The following is a 17,265-nucleotide window of genomic DNA, read 5'->3' as shown; positions in this document are numbered from 1 at the left end:
AATTAGAAATGGTATAACGGCTGCAGAAAGGAAGTTTGAGGGGGATCTGCCTCTGGAGGTAGTATGGGCTGAAGTCAGAAATAGGAAAGGTGCAGTCACCTTGTTGGGTGTTTATTATAGGCCCCCCAATAGCAGCAGAGATGTGGAGAAACAGATTGGGAAACAGATTTTGGAAAGGTGCAGAAGCCACAGGGTCGTAGTCATGGGCGACTTCAACTTCCCAAATATTGATTGGAAGCTCTTTCGATCAAGTAGATTGGATGGGGCGGTGTTTGTGCAGTGTGTCCAGGAAGCTTTTCTAATGCAGTATGTAGAGTGTCCAACCAGAGGGGAGGCCATATTGGATTTGGTACTCGGTAATGAACCGGGACAAGTGGTGGGCTTGTTAGTGGGTGAACATTTTGGTGATGGTGACCACAATTCTGTGACTTTCACCTTGGTTATGGAGAGAGATAGGTGCGCATAACAAGGTAGATTTTACAATTGGGGGAAGGGAAATTACGATGCTGTAAGACAGGATTTGAGGAGCATACGTTGGGAGCATAGGCTGTCAGGGAAGGATGTGGTGGAAATGTGGAACTTTTTCAAGGAGCAGATACGACGTGTCCTTGATATGTATGTACCTATCAGGCAGGAAAGAAATGGTCGTGTGAGGGAGCCTTGGTTGACGAGGGAGGTTGAATGTCTAGTAAAGAGGAAGAAGGAGGCTTACATAAGGTTGAGTAAACAGGGTTCAGACAGAGCAGTGGAGGGATACAGGATAGCCAGAAGGGACCTGAAGAAAGGGATTAGGAGAGCTAAGAGAGGGCATGAAAAATCCTTGGCGGATAGGATCAAGGATAACCCCAAGGCATTTTATGCGTATGTGAGAAACCTGAGAATGGCGAGAACGAGGGTAGGTCTGATCAAGGACAGTAGTGGGAGATTGTGTATTGAGTCGGAAGAGATAGGAGAGGTCTTGAACAAGTACTTCTCTTCAGTATTTACGAACGAGAGGGACCGTATTGTTGAAGAGGAGAGTGTGAAACGGACTGTTAAGCTAGAAGAGATACTTGTTAGGAAGGAAGATGTGTTGGACATTTTGAACAACTTGAGGATAGACAAGTCCCCCGGGCCTGACGGGATATATCCTAGGATTATGTGGGAAGCAAGAGAGGAAATTGCAGTACCGTTGGCAATGATCTTCTCGTCTTCACTGGCAACGGGGGTGGTACCAGGGGACTGGAGAGTAGCGAATGTTGTGCCCCTGTTCAAAAAAGGGAATAGGGATAACCCCGGGAATTACAGGCCAGTTAGTCGAACTTCTGTGGTAGGCAAAGTAATGGAAAGGGTACTAAGGGATAGGATTTACGAGTATCTGGAAAGACACTGCTTGATTAGGGACAGCCAGCACGGATTTGTGAAGGGTAGGTCTTGCCTTACAAGTCTTATTGAATTCTTCGAGGAGGTGACCAAGCATGTGGATGAGGGTAGAGCAGTGGATGTAGTGTACATGGATTTTAGTAAGGCATTTGATAAGGTTCCCCATGGTAGGCTTATGCGGAAAGTCAGGAGGCATGGGATAGAGGGAAATTTGGCCAATTGGATAGAAAACTGGCTAACCAGTCGAAGGCAGAGAGTGGTGGTAGATGGTAAATATTCAGCCTGGAGCCCAGTTACAAGTGGAGTTCCGCAGGGCTCAGTTCTGGGTCCTCTGCTGTTTGTAATTTTTATTAATGACTTAGATGAGGGAGTCGAAGGGTGGGTCAGTAAATTTGCAGATGATACGAAGATAGGTGGAGTTGTGGACAGTGAGGAGGGCTGTTGTCGGCTGCAGAGGGACTTAGATAGGATGCAGAGCTGGGCTGAGGAGTGGCAGATGGAGTTCAACCCTGCCAAGTGTGAGGTTGTCCATTTTGGAAGAACAAATAAGAATGCGGAATACAGGGTTAATGGTAGGGTTCTTAGTCAGGTGGAGGAACAGAGGGATCTTGGGGTCTATGTACTTAGATCTTTGAAGGTTGCCACTCAGGTGGATAGAGTTTGTAAGAAGGCCTATGGAGTATTATCGTTCATTAGCAGAGGGATTGAATTCAAGAGTCGTGAAGTGATGTTGCAGCTGTACAGGACTTTGGTTAGGCCACAGTTGGAGTACTGTGTGCAGTTCTGGTCGCCTCACTTTAGGAAAGATGTGGAAGCTTTGGAGAGGGTGCAGAGAAGATTTACCAGGATGTTGCCTGGAATGGAGAGTAGGTCGTACGAGGATAGGTTGAGAGTTCTCGGCCTTTTCTCGTTGGAACGGCGAAGGATGAGGGGTGACTTGATAGAGGTTTATAAGATGATCAGAGGAATAGATAGAGTAGACAGTCAGAAACTTTTTCCCCGGGTACAACAGAGTGTTACAAGGGGACATAAATTTAAGGTGAATGGTGGAAGGTATAGGGGAGATATCAGGGGTGGGTTCTTTACCCAGAGAGTAGTGGGGGCATGGAATGCGCTGCCCGTGGGAGTGGTAGAGTCAGAATCATTGGCGACCTTTAAGCGGTATTTGGATAGGTACATGGATGGGTGCTTAATCTAGGTTAGAAGTTCGGCACAACATCGTGGGCCGAAGGGCCTGTTCTGTGCTGTATTGTTCTATGTTCTAATATGATCTTCTTCGGAACTTCGTCATATATTCCCACCAATCACCCCAACACTATAATCCAATCTAAATTCCTTCAAGGTAGAAATTCATGAAAAACACCTACCAATTTATATCTTGTAAAAATATGAAAATATTATGGAATTCATTGAGTCAAATGCTCAAGTGTTAAATTTTTTGATAAAACGTTGATCATTCGACAGAAAATGAGTTACTGTGCCCTGACAAAATCAATTTCATTCGAGAATGAACTTGGGCTTTCACAAACATTAATGGTGCCAACTGGGACATTTTAAGAACAAGGTTTACTCATGATCCTCACACACTGCACAAGCTTTTAAGGTATTGTTGCCACTTTAAGCCAAATTAAAGCAAAACCTCTTAAGCTTTCTTAAGGGAGTCTATTTATTTCTATACCAGAAGGTGCCCAGTTTGCTCTGAATTTGTGGAAAAGTTATATTCTTTTAAGATCTTGAAAAATTTCCTCATTCATAAGTTTTGAAGTCAGAAACATAGGTGACTGACTGTAGTTTCAAAAAAGTCTAATGTTAATTGTAACATAATGTTTGTTCTTATCGTCAGCTTACGACTAAAACAAGGGAAGAAAATTCAGTATACTGGGGATTTGAGATAAAAATAATACCTGAAAAAAGAAAACATGACAAACTGCAAGTTTATTCCCTTCCATTAGCTGATTGTTGAAGTCTGAAAGATTACACTATTTTCAGACCAAATGGATCTGCTGCACATTTGCAGATTTTTTTTTAAATTACAAAATTGGAGGCCTGGAAACAATGCACATGTTAGAAAAAGCACAGAGATTGCATGTCACCCAGTGTACAGGAACATAGAAATCATGAGCTGAGAGAACAACAAAGGTCCTTCTAATTCACCATCACAGCTGATGTTAATGGAAATCGGGAAGAATCCTCAGAGCATTGAAGTCATACTAGCACAAAGGAAGATGATCGTTGTTGTCAAGTCCAATCATCTCAGTCCCAGGACATCTCTGCAGGAGTTCATCAATGTAGATATGTTCTAATCAACCAGTTCAGAGTTGTTATTACACATATCTGGGGCAGATGGGATTTGAACTCAGGCTACCCTCTGAAGTTCATCAGTGCAGCATCCTAAGTGAAGGAATCTTCAGCAGACCTTCCCTTGATCTTATGATCAGATGTGGGGATCACTGCTGATGAATGCATAAAGGCTCAAATATATTTGTGACTTCTCAGGGACCGAGATAATGTGTAGCTGCATATCAAAACACACTAAGACTTGGACTGACAAATGATAAGTAACATTCACAACACACAAGTGCCAGGCAGTGACCATCACCAACAAGAGAAAATCTAACCATCTCCCCCAATGGTCAACGGTAAAATACCATAATTGAATCTCCTATCAACAACTTCTGGCCATTCCCATTGACCAGAAATTAAACTGGACAAACCATGTAAATACTGCAGCTACAAGAGCAACTCAGAGGCTGGGAATTCTATGGCGAATTCTATACTATCCAACTGCCCAAAAGCCTGTCCACCATCTTCAATGCACATGTCATAGGTGAGATTGAATATTCTCCACTTGCCTGAACAATTACAGCTCAGACAACGCTCAGAAATCTGAACCTCTGGACAAAGTAGCAGACTTGAATGGCACCCCATTCAGCACCTTAAACATTCACTCCCTACATCACTAAATGTAGCAACTGCAGCATGTGCCATCTACAAGGTATAATAGCAAAAAAAAAGCACCTAGTTCCCTTCAACAGTCCCTGCAAAACCCACAGCCCATACAGGAAGACAACTGCGGAATGTGTATGGGAACACCACCAAATGTAAGTTTGTTCTCAAGCCAGATGACCTTCTTTCTTGAACTATATCATCATATTTTCATTGTTGTCAGGGAAAAAGTCTTGAAATTCATTCCTTGTGAGTATACATACAGTCCCATATGGATTACAACAGTTTAAGGAGAGGATTCATGACAATCTGCACTTCAGCAATTAGAGACGGCCACAACTGATAGCATTTGCCATCAAGGCTGACATCACATGAATGTTATAAAAATAAACTGATGGTCTCACATGCATGCAAGTTATATTCATTAATTGATGGCAATATTCAACATCAAATTGAGGTGAGTGTTTTACAACTTCGAAAAATATGTTTTTTTTCCATACATGAACTAATGTCATTATAAATGCTAACACTCGTTGCAATTATCGCAAAGTGTCTCATGTACAACTAACGACACACTGCTGTTATGCAAAAATAGAGTGGAACACTTGACAGTTTTGCCTTGTGAAATCTCAGGAAGACATGTAACAAGTGACGTAGCAGATGGGTACGAATGACTGATGCAAATTTTCAAAGTTCAGGGGAAAAGCTCAGCTGTCAGATTTTGTGGCAATTTCTCCAGGATCACAAGACTGACCTCTAATGGCCAGTAACCTACTAATAGCTAGCTTGCATATTTAAACAATGTCTTACTTCTTACAGTGTTATAACACAAATAGCATCAATTTATGCTTTTATGTTCTTTCCCTGTATTAGCTAATGGATATTTATTGAAGGAAACTGGCAAAGGAACTGAAAGGAGATGAAGATAAATGTTTTTATGCAGTGAGTTGTTGCGGTCTGGAATGCACCACCTGAAAGCTTGGGGAAAGCAGATTCAATAATCTTCAAAAAGGGATTTGAATAAATGTTTTAATTATCTGCTGGCCTGTGAAATTAATTGCACAGCTTTTGACAGAGAGGCATCATTGGCACAATAGGTGAAAATAATTCCTTGGTTGTAATGTTCTATGATATTCCTCACACTCCTGCATAACCTGTGTAAAACATGCAAAACAGAACAATACAATCTGCACAGGAAATGTTCACCTTTCAGTACATCTATCTTCAGTACAACATGCAGTAATTATATTACTCTTGCCATTGTGGCTATCTAGCATATCAACTGCACAAACTTATCAACTGATGCCAAATACATGCAAGTCACTGTTATAAAGTTCTTCTTAGAGCTATCATTGTTCAGGAGACAGCCAGCTCTTCACATAGTAATCCAGTCAGCCCCGTTTCTCCACTCGACTCTATAATCCAGGGCCTGTCAACTAACAAGAATCGCTTTCTTTCCCCCAGTCAGTCTTAGCTGCCATAATCTTGTACATCTTTAACAAACTCCTTGCAATCTCTTTTGTGCTATGGAGAACAATCCTAACTGCTCTAACCTAATCTCTCAGATAAAGTCCCTCACCATTTTGGTAAATCTATTCAATACCCTCTAACGTATTTACAATAAGTTGCATCCTTCACTTGCCTGGCCATTCTGCTGGCATATCTATGCTGTACCATAGACCTGCAGACAGTAAGGACTGCAGATGCTGGAAGCCAGAGTCAATAGATGTGAGGCTGGAAAACCACAGCAGGTCAGATGGCAACCGAGGAGCAGGAAAGTCAATGTTTCGGGCGGAAACCCTAAATCAGGAACTGGAGACGGGAGGGGAGCCCAGAGTAAATAGAAGGGAGGATGGGGCTGAGGGAAAGGTAGGTGGGATGGTGGGAGGTGGATGCAGGTAAAAGGTTATTGTTATTTGTCAGTAGGAAGGGTAGAGCAGATAAGATGAGTAGCAAGATGGACAGGTAAGGGAGGGGAGGAGGAGGGGTGGGGCTGGACATGGGATAATGCTGAGGGTGGAAGGATTTTGAAGCTGGTGAAGTCAATATTGAGGCCTTGGGCTGTAAGCTCCTCAGGTGAAACATCTGGTGTTGTTCCTCCAGGTTACATTTGGACTCACGATGATAGTGAAGGCCAAGGATGGATATGTCATCAGGGGAAGGGGAATTAAAAAGGATGGCAACCAGAAGGTTGGGTTGGTTGATGTGTTAAGAGCACCAACGCTCCCCAAGGCTACATTTGGTCTCCCCGCTACAAAGGACACCAAATCGGGAACAACAGATACAATAGATTAAGTTGGATTAAATGGAGGTAAATCTTTGCCAGATCTAGAAGGATTGTTTAGGGCCTTGGACGGAGGAGAAAGGGGAGGTTGGTGGGGTGGTACATGAGGACTAAGGGGACCCTATCCTTATATTCCACTCAGTCGTCCAAATCCAACTCATCATCCTCTGACATTTCCACCACCTACAATGAGATGCCACCACCAGAAAGATATTTCCTTCCCCACTTCTCTCTGCTTTCCGCAGGGACTGTACACTCCCCAACTCCCTCATCAACTCTACACACTCCACCAACTTCTACCACCACACCCAGTACCTTTCCCTGCAACCGCAGGAGGTGCAAAGCCTGCCTCTATACCTCCCCCCTCACCTCCATCCAAGACCCCAAACTACTCTTCCAGACCAACAGAGATTCACCTGTGATTCATCCAACCTAATCTATTGCACCTCTTGTTCCTGATCTGGTGTCCTCGCAATCAGACGGACCAAACACAGACTCTGGGACCGGTTTGGGGGGCATGTGAACCCTGCATGCATCGGCCAATCCAGCCTTCCAGTTACCATCCGTTTTAATTCCCCCTCCCACCCCCGCTCCCCTGACGGCATATTCGTCCTTGGCTTCCTCCACTGTCACGGTGAGGCCACATGTACACTGGAGGGACGGCTCTTGGTACCTCACCGGGGGTGCCTACGTCCCGATGGCCTCCATATTGGCTTCACCCGCCTCGATGCCCCTCCGCCCCGGTCCTCCTCGTCCTCCTCCTCGTCCTCCTCCTCCTATCCCACCTACCCTTCCCCACAGCCCCACCTTCCATTTACGTCTGGGCTCCCCTCTCCCTCCCCAGTCCTGATGAAGGGTCTTGACCCAAAACATTGTCTTTCCTGCTCCTCCAATGCTGTCTGACCTGCTGTGCTTTTCCAGCTCCACATCTACTGGACTGTGTATCATAGACTATTTGTATCATTTGTCACTCCTCCCTGTTTGGTATCATTGGTAACTTTTGAAAATTGATTTGAATGTCCAAAATCTGTGCCATTAATAGACAAAACAAATGTATCCTTAGCACTGTCCCCTGGGAAACACTACCATCTACCAACCTCCAGACTAAAAAGTAACCCCTTACCACAACTCGCTGTTTTCTATCCTTAAGCAAATTTCTTTTTCCCACAACCTGAAACTTTTCCATGAGCAACAACTTTGTTCACAAAGCTTTTGGTGCTTTTTCAAACACTTTCTAAATTCCCTGCAGACACCATCCACTGCAGTTCCTTCATCAGAATTTAAAATTACTTCCATAAAAAAATTCAATAAAGGAGTGGCACAATGGCTCAGTGGTTAGCACTGTTGCCTCTCAGCACCAGGGACCCAGGTTCGATTCCAGCCTCAGGTGACTGTCTGTGTGGAGTTTGTACATTCTCCCAGTGTCTGCGTGGGTTTCCTCTGGGTGCTCCGGTTTCCTCCCACAGTCCGCAAGATGTGAAGTTTAGGAGAATTGGCTATGCTCAACTGCCCATAGTGTCAGGTGCATTAGTCAGAAGGAAATGGGTCTGGGTGGGTAACTCTTCGGAGAGTCGGTGTGGACTTGTTGGGCCGAAGGGCATGTTTCCACACTGTAGGGAATCTAATCGAACACAATCTGCCTTTTCCAAATCCAGTCTTGCTATTTTGAGGCTAAGAGAAGATCCCTGGTTGTGCGGGCATTTTTCTTTGTTTCTTATTTTAACTTAGTGGGGGACTCTGTCCTAGCCATCTACCTTTTCTGAATATTTGCATCAATGAACATAAACACAAGCTAAATACCAAGAGAAAAGGTGAGCTTTAATCCATCCTACATCTATTCCATGTATTGACTTTCAACACTGCTCACTTGTATATAATACAAACAGCAGCAATGTTGTTTCAAAACACAAAAATAGCAGTCGGCAAAATATGTCAAAGTCTTAAAGCTGGACTGAGCACCCTTTACTAATTGGGATAGTCACATACAGGAAACGAATCAAAAAGTACTATTTTGAATACAACATATGGCATGCTTCTAGAATAGGAAACACAGAATTTAAGCACCAACTGTGCAAAGGGAGATTATTAATATAATATACATCAGTTGCAATCACTGGAGTCCATTTTTGGGGCGGATTTTCACCAGTTATACAGTTAACTGCTTAAGACAGCTTAAAGCAATGCAAAACGGTGGTACCACAACATCATAATGTCTTCAGGAATATTTAGCCATGAGTAGGGGTGGTAAGGGACAAGATTACAGATGGATTATTTCTTTGGGCATAAAATAACCTACGATCAATTTAATTTCTTAGTCATCAAAGAATCTAATACAAGGTGGAAAATCTGCTTCCCAAAGCAGTAATACACCACTCAGTTCAAGGGTGAAGCCATTATATTTTACATTATGTGCTTACACTCTCAGAAGCAAGCACTTAAAATATTTTGATTATGATAACAATAATGTTAAATTTTAGGGGCCTAACCATGTCTTCAGAATCAGAATAAAACTCAAATTTGAGAAAAGGACCAAAATACCAATATTTGCAAAAATTTTCTTTTCAAATCAAAGTCAAAAAATGAAAATTTATTTAACATATCTAATACGGTATACTTTACATGTAATATATATCGACTAAAAGAATCAAAATTCATGGAAGAAAACCCATCCAAGACTTACATGCGTTCGAGCAAGAGACAATAATCAACCATGACAGGTACCATGTCCTGCAGAAGAAATCATGATAAAACAAGTCAATTAAACCATTCGAAGTCTGATTGTAACAACATAATAGAATCACTCTGATTTCTTGGATAGAGGTTGAAGACTCCTACTTTCCTCTCAAATAGTTCTATTTGAAATGCAGTAGAATCACTCCAGAATTCTGGCACAACAGTTCAGTTGGCACCACTTTGCCGTTACACACTGTAAGATAATTGTGTTAAAACAGAATCACTTGTCGTGAGAGCTTTATTTTAGCTGACCACACTCCATAAAACCAACACCACCTGATGTTTATACAACCAATCTCACTCAATTAACTCAATTAATAATATTAATCCCCTCTCTCATCATTCCATTAGGTTTCAGACATTCCTGTTGACGATACTAAATGATAACTGTGACACCAGATCAGAAGGCTTAAAGTTGAACACCAGAGCAGAAAGCAGTTTCACTGAGGTACAAACAGACTGCTGGATTGTTGGAAATATTATCAAAGAGATTGCAATTTTGTAATGGGGTCACGTCTCAACCAACAATCTTTAATCAGCATCACCAAAAATTCTTATTCACTGCTTGTTTATTATGTTGAGCTTTGTGAGAATCTAAGAGAAAGTGAGGACTGCAGCTGCTGGAGATCAGAGCTGAAAAATGTGTTGCTGGAAAAGCACAGCAGGTCAGGCAGCATCCAAGGAGCAGGAGAATCGACGTTTCGGGCATAAGCCCTTCTTCAGGAATGAGGAAGGTGTACCAAGCAGGCTAAGATAAAAGGTAGGGAGGAGGGACTTGGGGGAGAGGCGTTGGGAATGCAATAGGTGGAAGGAGGTTAAGTTGAAGGTGAGAGGCCGGAGAGGGGGTGAGGGTGATAGGCCGGAGAGGTCGGGAAGAAGATTGCAGGTCAAGAAGGTGCTGAATCAGAGGGTTGGGACTGAGATAAGGTGGGGGGGTGAGGGGAAATGAGGAAGCTGGAGAAATCTACATTCATCCCTTGTGGTTGGAGGGTTCCTAGGCAGAAGTTGAGGCGCTCTTTCTCCAGGCATCGTGTTGCCATGGTCTAGCGATGGAGGAGGCCAAGGACCTGCATGTCCTTGGCGGAGTGGGAGGGGGAGTTAAAGTGTTCAGCCATGGGGTGGTTGGGTTGGTTGGTGCGGGTGTCCCAGAGGTGTTCTCTGAAACGTTCCACAAGTGGGCGGCCTGTCTCCCCAATGTAGAGGAGGCCACATCGGGTGCAGCGGATGCAGTAAATGATGTGTGTGGAGGTGCAGGTGAACTTGTGACAGATATGGAAGGATCCCTTGGGGCCTTGGAGGGAAGTTCCTCTACATTGTGGAACGTTTCAGAGAACACCTCTGGGACACCCGCACCAACCAACCCAACCACCCTGTGGCTAAACACTTTAACTCCCCCTCCCACTCCGCCAAGGACATGCAGGTCCTTGGCCTCCTCCATCTCCAGACCATGGCAACACGACGCCTGGAGGAAGAGCACCTCATCTTCCGCCTAGGAACCCTCCAACCACAAGGGATGAATGCAGATTTCTCCAGCTTCCTCATTTCCCCTCCCCCCCACCTTATCTCTGTCCCAACACTCTGACTCAGCACCGCCTTCTTGACCTGCAATCTTCTTCCCGACCTCTCCGCCCCCACCCCCTCTCCGGCCTATCACCCTCACCTCAACCTCCTTCCACCTATCGCATTCCCACTGCCCCTCCCCAAAGTCCCTCCTCCCTACCTTTTATCTTGGCACACCTTCCTCATTCCTGAAAAAGGGCTTATACCCGAAATGTCGATTCTCTTGCTCCTTGGATGCTGCCTGACCTGCTGCACTTTGTGAGAATCTGCCAGTACTGATTGCAGTTATAGGGGGAAACTATTCAAATAATGCACTTCAAAAGTATTTCATTTTGTGACACACAAATTTTATATCTGGGTCTAATTTCTGGTTAAAAGACTTTCATCTGTCATGTAGTTGCATATCAAACATATAATATCCGTGCATTAAATATCACACAAGAGTCCCATGTGCCAATTAGTTGATTACATATCAAAATCATGGCATCACAGAATGGAACAACTTAAGAGTAAATGGCATCCTTCTATCACGCTGTGCCTGATCTTTCAAAGAACAAACTGCTTAGTTCCAAACCTCCATTCATTCATCCATCATATCCCTACCATAGTTTCTGCTTCATCTATTTCTCCATTCTCCCCTGAAGGCTATAACAGTATCTGGATATACACTGTTTAGTAAAGCAGAGCATACAATGTCAACTCAAGTTCTTTTACCACTTTTGTAAAGCCTGCGTGCTCTGATTATCAGCCACTGAAAACTGTTTTTTCTAATTTAATCAATCAAATACTTTATTTTAAACAGCGTTAATCAAATATCCTCTTCATTCTCTTTGTTCCAAGGAAAACAAACCCAGCCTTTTGTGTATTTGCAATACCACAACCTCTGACCTCCCAGTAAATCCCTTCTGTACCCAAAATCTGAAGTCTCAATTTTCCTACAGTGTGATGCCAGAATTGGACATAATACTTAGCTACGGTCAAATTCACATTTCATATAGATTTAAAATGATCTCTTACCTTTTGTACACAATGCAATTATTTGCACAGACCAGGATTTCTCATGCTTTAGTAGTCTTGCCTGTCACTTAAAAAGATTTTTGCAAAACAGCATAGGTCTTTTCTTTCTCTTGCTGATCCCCGTTTGAAAATTGTGCCATTCAGTTTAAATTTGATCATTAAAGTCAAAGGTGCAAAAAGTGAAACCTTGCCCATTAGATTCTCTTTGAGATCATTCACTAAATTTGGTTCTATTGGTTTGTTGATCTCTATTTGGTTTGTTGCAACAGAATGTTTCTAGTCTAGGCTGCATGGACAAAAACGATAACATGGCGAGAATGGAAGAATGAGTTACTTAAAGTCAAAAAAAGTCCAAACTTCCCCTTAAGTTTTCAAAGGCTAAAAGAGAACTTTGAAAATAAGTGGCAAGGACTCTATTTTCATGCAGTTGCACCTCATCATTAACCAATCTCACCTCATTTATATAGAACAAGCTGACTAAGTGCTCCACCATTGAGGGCATCAAAACTTTTACTAAAACGTTAGCATTTTATTATTTAAACAGTGACATTTGTCAAGTTCAATTCTTTGTGCAAATGCCCAAAATATAATCTGTCTCTTTGCAGCTTGTTTATGATGGATCTATAATGCACCTGTCATTATTTTTGTATTCAGCATTCTTTTTCACTTTTTTAAAATCAAACATTACTGTTTCATTAACAAACAGCTTCACATGCATTGTCAGCTGACCCAAATTATCAAATGTCTGTATCATCAATTGATCTTGCAGTATTATATTTGAATAGATTAGATTCCCTACAGTGTGAAAACAGGCCCTTCAGCCCAACCAGTCTACACAGACCCTCCGCAGAGTAACCCACCCAGACCCATTTCCCTCTGACTAATGCACCTAACTATGGGCAATTTAGCATGGCCAATTCATCCGACCTGCACATCTTTGGTCTGTGGGAGGAAAGTGGAGGAAACTCACACAGACACGGGTGCTGTGAGGCAGCAGTGCTAACCACTGAGCCACCATGCCGCCCATATGTTTCCATTAACACACTCGTATCAGCTGAGTGTATCATCTGCATCTCATTTCATTCTGAGACTTTCGCAAACGTTATTCTGAATAAGGTGGGGGTGGGGTGGAGTCTTATTAAAATATTTAAAAGGACTGAACACTAAGCTGGGCAACATTAGGCATATGGAAGGTTTTTCAGTGCCATCTTATGTTCAATTTGTACATTCATATTTGGAAGAAACAAATTTCAGCAAATTTCTCGAAAGATCAGTTCAAATCAAATTTCTTAAAAATATATGTACTGAGCTGATGGATATTAAATCATATAAACTGTGAAATCATACTATGAACCTTTAACATGTCTGTCACTGAAATTTGATCTGAAGCTTAATCTGTTTGTTTTAAAAATGGCCTACCAGTTATGCCGAAAGCAAGGTACTTCTCAGAAGCACAACAATTTGTTCACTAATATCCCTGTTGCAATTTCATGATAAACAGTCTTTTGCAATTGCATTTGAGGATAGACTAGCAGTTCACATTAGAAGCCAGGTTTGAGATAATCCAAACCTATAGTTAAATAGAGTGAAATCTTTCCCAAGGTCTGATCTAAGATGTGAAATACAATTTAGCAGCCTACTGGGAAACGCAGCCTCTTCCATTATAAATATAGGCTTTCATTTTTATGGCCTATCGAAACTACAGAATGTCCTAAAGCACTCTCAGAGACATTACAGGCATCTGTCTGCATCAAGACAGAAAATAACACAATGCTGCTCTCAATACATTCACTTGCAGTCTGCTCCCTGTTTGCTGCTCCCCTCTCTCTTCTGCACTCACTCCTATTCCCTGAATGTGAAAGGAGGCACAAATAAGATTAGCACTGGGAGGAACTACCAATGAATGGAGTGGGAGTAAATTCTAGTTCCTGTTCAGCCCTAGGAATAACAATGGGAGAAAATGATTCTGCTGTATAGTCAGGTAATTAGCTGGTGAAACCATTCCTAGTTGTCCTCAGCATACTATGCAAACCCTATTATCACACAAAAAAAAACTGTCTCTGATTTGAACCAATTAACACAGTTTGGATCCTTTCAGAATACTGAACGTTGAGTGGAATTGTTCTCTCTATTGATGGTGTTAACACAGCTGGGGGATGAAATGTTGCACTTAAGAACATCATGAGGATATAAATAGCTAATATTCAAAAAAGCTTAATGTCACTTTTCTATGTTTCACCTCTTGTGGTCTGAAATTTTCTGTTTCACAGCCAATAATAACATCTGCCTGGTTTTGGCATCATGGATGTGAAACAAAGAAAATCTGCTTTTCACTTAGACTTGTGAATCACTTAGACTGTGATGTCAGGAGATCAATTCACATACCACTATAATGAGGAATGTGCTCCAACCAAAACACTACAACTAGACAACATGCATTTCAAAGGTTAGGCCCTGCATGCCAGCAAATTAAATGACATTATATTGACAGCATGTTGACGGTAGCAATTCAAGAAAGCAACTCAAGGGCAACTAAGGACAAGCAGTCCCACGAATGAATAATTCACAAGGCCCCAAGTACTGATGAGAAACTAGACTTCACCAAATCCTGACTTAAAGGTCTCCGCACTTACCATGCCAGCACAGCATACCAACATTTTAACTAGGCCATCACACTGACCAGCATTCACCAAAATCTCAGGCTAAGCTCCAGGGACAGTGGCCCCCTCCGCTCTACATCCACAGAAATCAGCATCAGCAAAACACCAGCAAAATCATCACGGCCAATCTCAGAGTACTGCAGAAGACCCTTCAGCTCTTCACCACTGAACTCTGAGGCAAATGGCACCTTACATTGTGATCATGATGCCAGGTCTGTCTGCGCTCAGTGCACACACCTATCTCATGCATTTACACAGGTTCCATCTCAAGGCTTTTAATTTGTTTTCTTCACATTGAATCATTTTACATTTACAGAGGAACGTCGATTATCCGAATACTAATTATCCGAAAATCGGATTATCCAAAGGAGACCTCGAGGTCCCAATAGAAACATTACATCAAAGACGAGTTTTCTACAGTGATTGCGTCTTTTGTTTACAGTGATTAAACAGGCACCGTCTCTAAATGATTGACCTCCCGCACTCTCTCTCTTCCCACACTTTCCCTGGAGTTCCACATAGGGGTGTACACTAAACCACTAACACCACCCCCCCCACCCCCCACCGCTTCTCAGAAACAGTCTCTCCAACATTGTCCTGTGCAGGGCAAACATGGAACCTGTCAAAAAGCTGCAGTTAAAAGTTGTGTGTGGGGCTGTGGTTGTGTCTGTGTCTGTATGCTATTTGGAGACTTACCCCACAAAGGCAGCTGCAGCAGCAGCAGTGGCCTTGGTGTTGGTGTACAGCCCTGCTGCCCCGGAGAGAGGGTAGGGGTAGCTGAGAGTGGGGGGTTGGGGGGGGGGGCGTGGGATTGGACGGGGTTGGGGGCGGCAGTTGGGGGCGGTGGGATTGGATGGTGGGGGCGGGGTCAGACAGGGTTGGGGGCAGGGGCGGTGTTATACAGGGTTGGGGGGCAGGCAATAGGATTGGATCTGGTTGGGGAGTGGGGGGGGCGGGGTTGGTCAGGGTTCTGGGGACAGGCAGAGGGCGGGGGCTTGCATGCTTTGTGCTGGGGGCGGGGTGATTGTTGGATTGGTTTGGGGGGGCAGTGCTGGATGGTGGTGGTGGTGGGGGGGTAGGTATCACATAATGTGTGCTGCTGCAGTCTCCTGAACAGGGAGCAGACTTTAAAACTCCAAGCCCCAGAGGAAAGGCATTTAATTGATTAACCGAAAAATCGATTATCTGAATGAAATAGTGCCCGCCCATCTCGTTCGGACAATGGAGGTTACCCTGCTTAGACACTCATAGTATGTCTAGCTTCCTTTCCCTTTCAGTGCACTGCTGCTTCATGCAGAAGTTACAGGATCACATCATCACCGCCTTGTCTTACATCTTAGGTCTGATAGAAAGCCAGACAGCTTGTTGGCATGGTTGCTGGCAGGGTACAATGAGGGAATGAATCAACTAGGCAAAAGTGAGGACTGCAGATGCTGGAAATCAGAGTTTAGATTAGCGTGGTGCTGGAAAAGCACAACAGGTCAGGCAGTATCCAAGGAGCAGGAAAATCGATGATTCAGGCAAACCCCGAAACGTCGATTTTCCTGCTCGTCGGATGCTGCCTGACTTCCTGTGCTTTTCCAGCACCACTCTAATCTAGACAATGAGGGAATGACTATGTTGACATACAACGTTGTGCTCTGTCAAAGTCACCACCACAGCATGTGCCAGCAGCTCTGCAATAATCACACTATATGGCATCAACCTGATGGCTGTGTCTGAAACCCTAAGGAGAACATTGCCAAGTTGAATGAAAGGGGATTATAGACAATCAACGGCATTGTCCAATCTCAGGGTTGGCCGAGGTCAGTCAGACACTTGGCGCAATCAGGTTCGAAGGGTCCATATTCTTCCTGTCCAGGGCAATGCTTTCCTCTCTCAGCTAATTGTAAGTATGCAAGAACATGAGGCTTTATAGTCAATGTCACATTTTGTGAGCAATGTGTGAGCTGGCATCAGGGGTATCAAAGATTAGTATTCCTATCATGCTTACATATTAATGGATTTGTGGTATGTGTTTCGTGATGAAGATTTATATGCTTATCTCAGAAGTCCACATGGAGGCATATCAGGGCCATCCTTTGGGAGACCTCCATATTCTATCTGGCCTTTCAAATATGGTGTGCTTTGCTAAAGTCTCATTTGCATTTGTTACACTGCTCAGGAACAACACCACTCATAAGTGGTACATTGTGAAAGTTTCCACATAGATTAATTGCACCTTTCCGAAACGGATACAACAGGTGCTTTCTTCAGTGTGACCATCATACAAAGACAGTGCAGACAAATTGAGGAGATTCAGCTACACCAGCAGCCCAGGATCAACAAACAGCTCTTCATGGAGAAATTACAGTAGTTCACCCCAGGCTGCAGAGGAGCTTTACGAAGCTCAGAGAGTACTGATACCATTGTCTTTTTCTCTACATGACAAAAGCACACTGAAGGTGCAGATTGAGAACAGTTGAAGAGAGTAGCTCTTGTCATCCAGCAGGCTTCATTGTGTGGGAGTCAGCTCTTGGAATGAGACAGAAACTTCAGAATTATCAGGAAGACAGGCATGATGGCAGCAGCATGGATACTTGGTGAAAACCTCACAGATCATGACTTGGGCATTGTTTTAGTGGAATTCTTTACTGTTAATGAAGTCAGATGCAATATAGTATGGCACTCTTAATGTGGTGTGTATCTAGTCTATAGCACCCT

At 43.3% G+C, this 17,265-nt stretch overlaps 1 protein-coding gene across 3 annotated transcripts in view; it reads right to left on the bottom strand.

Annotated features, from left to right (window-relative positions):
* Positions 1–17,265, bottom strand: part of vps8 (VPS8 subunit of CORVET complex) — a 554,976-nt gene that overhangs the window by 431,410 nt on the left and 106,301 nt on the right. For all 3 annotated transcript variants that reach the window (XM_072578743.1, XM_072578745.1, XM_072578746.1), the window contains one exon: positions 9,273–9,319. In XM_072578743.1, the coding sequence (XP_072434844.1) occupies positions 9,273–9,319 (47 nt within the window). The remainder of the gene's footprint in view (positions 1–9,272; positions 9,320–17,265) is intronic.

Source organism: Chiloscyllium punctatum, chromosome 10 (assembly GCF_047496795.1).
Source record: "Chiloscyllium punctatum isolate Juve2018m chromosome 10, sChiPun1.3, whole genome shotgun sequence".
In the NCBI taxonomy this organism is placed as follows: domain Eukaryota; kingdom Metazoa; phylum Chordata; class Chondrichthyes; order Orectolobiformes; family Hemiscylliidae; genus Chiloscyllium; species Chiloscyllium punctatum.
The sequence above is the reverse complement of the archived record's forward strand: the minus strand, read 5'-3'. Positions and strand labels throughout refer to the sequence as shown.